Here is a 4,101-nt window from a genome sequence, read left to right on the forward strand (position 1 = left end):
AGCAGGTCCCTCCAGGATTTTCCAGGTGCTCCCGTTGGTGATGGATCAGGATGAAGATGCTCCAGAATCAGGTGACTCACGGAGGAGAGGAGCTCCACGTGATTCCTGATTTAAACCTTTTCCATGATTCACGGTTTAAACCTTTTCCAGGCCTCCAAGAGGACACAAAGGTGGCACCCCAGAGCTTGGATCCCCAAAACTTTGGGGTGCAAATTCCTCATTTCCCCACCAGTTTTCCTGGGAATATCCAGTCCACCTTTGGTCAGGTGTAGGAGTTGGCTTTTTTTCCATGATTCCTGGCTAAAACCTTTTCCACGCCCCCAAGATGTCACCCAAGTGGCACCTCCAGGGCAGAGCTTGGATCCTCAAAGATTTGGGTTCCTCAGGAGGAACCTGAGGTGCAGATTCCTCATTTCCCCACCCATTTTCCTGGGAATTTCTGCCCCAAGTGTGGGGTTCTTTGCCCTGATTCCTAAAACCTTTTCCATGCCCCCCGGATGCCCCAAAAGTGGCACCTCCAAAAGTCGCTCCTGAGGCAGAGCCGCAAATTCCACGGAGGCATTCCGGGTGCTGATTCCTCACTTTGCCATCTATTTTTTGGGAATTTCTGCACCTGCTTTGCCTCTCAGGTGTGCTCAGGTGTTTGCCTTCCCCGGCTGTGTTTTTTGTGCCTCCCATGGTCCCCGCCTGAGGGTGTCACCTCCTGGTGTCACCCTCCGGTGTCACCTCCCGGTGTCGACAGCGAGGGACACAAAGAGGAACCTGCTCCTCGCCTCCCCACCTGCACATTAAAAAGGCGATTTGGAAACAGTGTCGGCACACCCCAAATATAAATATCTCTCTTTTCTTCTCCAGATTAGATGTTCCCCACCCTTCCCGTAATGAGGGGGTAGGTGGGGAGCGATTTCAGCATTCCCAGACATGGAAATGGCGTGGCCAGCACAGAGCCCGAGGTGAAGAAAGCCACAGGCACAGCCTGGGACACAGTGGGAGCTTTATCCCCAAAATTTGGGTTTTTTTATGGGTTTAACTCCCTCCAGACCACGGGGTCACCTTCAGCCTCAAACTTAGCCAGAATAAAGATGTATTTATATTTATTTAAAATTGTGCCTTCCAAATGTTCCATTCTTTTATTAATTTAAGGCTTTCTTCCACTTAAATTCACCCTTTAATGGTTTCTAGGATTTACTTCCAAAATCCCAAGCTGTGGAGACCAAAATTCTGTCTGCAAATCAAATTTATATTGATAATTTCAAGCATCTCTCAGAAAAGAATTGACCAGACATTTCCTTGTCGAATTAGAGGGAATTTCTCCATATTTAAACATTTTTTTACTTCAGGCATAAAACCCTCCCCAACGACTTTTGGAAACAGAAATGAAGGAAGATATTTTGGGGTCTGAAGTCATGGAAATGGGGAGAAAAAAGACAAAAGAAAGCTGGTGCCATCGATGGTCATTTTTTTATTGCTGCACAGGGAATTTACAAGACTGAGACAAGAGGAGAAGGGAAGGGGAAAAGCGTCAACATCTTCCTCCACCAGCTGCTGACAGCGCTTCCTGGGATTCCCAACGCTAAAACATTGGGAATACCCAAGGGAAAATGCTGTCAGGAGCAGAAGTGAAAACACAGGGAACACTCAGAGAGGAAACGTTTTCCGAGACGAAGACAACGTGGGACGAGCAGAGCGGGAGAGGCCTCGTGTCGCCGGTGGGTCTGCGCCGTGTTTTCCATCGGGCACCGCGGCTTCGGCTCCTCACCGGTCACCAGAGCCGCCCGCGGGCCCGGCGTGGGCATCAGCAGGGGCGGGAGCAGGGCTCCAGGCACACGGTCTCGCACGACTCCACGCACTTGGTGCTGCAGACCTCAGACTGGCACTTCTCCACGCACTTGGTGACGCAGGGCTCGGGGCACTGGGTGGCACAGACATCCACGCACTGTGGGGCGCAGCTGGTGGTGCACTGGGTGGCACAAACATCCACGCACTGCGGGGCACAGCTGGTGGCACACTGGGTGGGGCAGACATCCACGCATTGAGGGGCACAGCTGGTGGCACACTGGGTGGGGCAGACATCCACGCATTGAGGGGCACAGCTGGTGGCACACTGGGTGGGGCAGACATCCACGCATTGAGGGGCACAGCTGGTGGCACACTGGGTGGCACAGGGCTCCACGCACTGGGTGACGCAGCTGGTGGCACACTGGGTGGCGCAGGGGGCCTGGCAGACCTCGACGCATTTCGTGGCGCAGGGCTCCGGGCACTTGGCGCACTTCTGCAGGCAGATGGGAGGAGGCAGGCAGGGCTGCTTGCACTGCTCGTAGTAGTAGGACATCCTGGGGAGGTGCTGGGGTGGCGGGAAAGAGCTGGGAAAAAGCTGGGAAAGAGACCAAAAAAAAAAGATCAGGATATCGGTGCGTGCTTATCGAGGTGTGTGAGGTCTCAGTGAGTTCGTGTTCGGCTGAGGAAAAGGATGTTAGGAAAAGCCGCCTGTGTCCAGGATTCCTGGAGCTGGAAGGGACCCACAAGGATCTCATCAAGTCCAAGTCTTCAGGGAATGGCCCCTGCAGGGATCAAATGTGTGAGCTCGGCATTGTGAGCGCCGTGGTCCGGGCCAATCCCAGGGTTTTTATGGAATTAACACTGCCCTTCCTTCATTGGGAACCTATTAGGAAGCCTCGAGCCACAAATCCTGAATTTTATGGTTTTGTCAATTTTGTGGAAGCCCTAAACACAAAAATAGCCCAGTTCCTCCTATTCTCAGTTCCAGCAGCAGATGTTCCAGGGCTCGTCTCTTCCTTATCCCATCCTCACACCCACCTGGGCACGTCCCCCGCGTTGGGAATTCCCAGCCACAAAGCCCAGAGGCCACAAATCCTGCCATTATCCTATGGAATCATGGGGTGGTTTGGGTTGGGAGGGATCTCAAAGATCATCTCGTTCCAACCCAGACCAAGTTGCTGCAAGACCTGTCCAACCTGGCCTTGGACACTTCCAGGGATGGGGAATCCATGGAATAACCCAGGCCAGGGCCTCACCACCCTCATGTTTTTTCCCCAATATCCAGCCTAAATTTCCCATATTTCAGTGCAAACCCATTCCCCGTGTCCTGTCCCTGCAGTTCCTGAGGAAAAGTCCCTCTCCAGCTTCCCTGGAGCCCCTGCAGATCCTGGAAAAGGCTCCGAGCTCTCCACAGGCTGAACATTCCCAGTTCTCCCATCCCGATGTTCCTGCAGATCCTGGGACATCACTGGAATTTTTTGGGGGATTAATGGGGCTCCTGCTTCCCCAGAGGCTGCAGCTCCCATTTCCAGCTCGTTTCCTCCTCTTGGCTTCTCCCAGAGGTCTCCCTCAGCTTTGCCCGCAGGAATCCTGCAGCTCCCTCCCTCCGGATAGAGCCTCTTCCCACCCATCCTGTTTGAAGTCCCAGGAGCTGCTCCACAGCATCCATTAATTTATTTAATTCCCAGCCTTAATGAGGCAGGAACAAATTAACCAGGAACAGGAGGGAGGAGGAGAAGCCACCATAGTTCTGGAGGAGGTGACTTCTCCAAGCTCCTCCAGGCAGAGCAAACCCTAAATAAAATCCCCAATTCCAGAACAAATCCCGGAAGGGAAGCACGGGAGCGAAGCTCTCCTGGGACGCGGAGTGAACTCTCTTTTCCACGAGATATCCTGATAAAAATTCCCTGATAAAGCCAAGGAGGACTTACCAGGTCACTGGTCCTGGCGAGCGACGGAGTAGCCAAAGGAACTGGTGGGAGCCTTTGAATCCAAACCTTTTATACGGCCGGAGTGGCGTCAGCTCCGGAAACGCGGGAGCCCAGGGGGATGGACAGCTGACCACAAACTGCCCCGGCAGGCTCCACCTCCACATGCTTTGCATGTTTGTTTGCAGCCTAATTTTTGGTGGAAGCCCTCTTCCAGGAAAGCAGGTGATGCTGAGCCAGCCGCGCTCTGATCCCGGCCGTGCGGTTCCCAACGGGAATGGAGGAGTCATTAAAAAAAAACCAGCGGGTGCTGAATTAATTGGTTTTCAGAAAGGGATTTAATGTGCTGGGTCGTTTCCGTGGCCTTATTTCCATAAATGTTGGGTTTTGATAC

At 53.1% G+C, this 4,101-nt stretch overlaps 1 protein-coding gene across 1 annotated transcript; it reads right to left on the bottom strand.

The window, feature by feature from the left end:
* Nucleotides 1-1,443: 1,443 nt before the first annotated feature.
* On the bottom strand, nucleotides 1,444-3,822 carry LOC146765439 (uncharacterized). The gene is made up of 2 exons (XM_085560859.1): nucleotides 3,711-3,822; nucleotides 1,444-2,374 (listed from the first exon to the last, which is right to left on the bottom strand). Exon 2 carries the CDS (start codon nucleotides 2,330-2,332, stop codon nucleotides 1,796-1,798), a length of 537 nt encoding a protein of 178 aa, XP_085416985.1. The 5' UTR covers nucleotides 2,333-2,374; nucleotides 3,711-3,822; the 3' UTR covers nucleotides 1,444-1,795.
* Between the last annotated feature and the right edge of the window lie 279 nt (nucleotides 3,823-4,101).

This window comes from Lonchura striata, chromosome 25, assembly GCF_050655825.1.
Source record: "Lonchura striata isolate lonStrDom1 chromosome 25, ASM5065582v1, whole genome shotgun sequence".
Classification (NCBI taxonomy): domain Eukaryota; kingdom Metazoa; phylum Chordata; class Aves; order Passeriformes; family Estrildidae; genus Lonchura; species Lonchura striata.

Coding starts and splice junctions, on each gene's coding strand:
- LOC146765439 (XM_085560859.1), bottom strand. CDS start 2,332: ATGTCCTACTACTACGAGCAGTGCAAGCAGCCCTGCCTGCCTCCTCCC.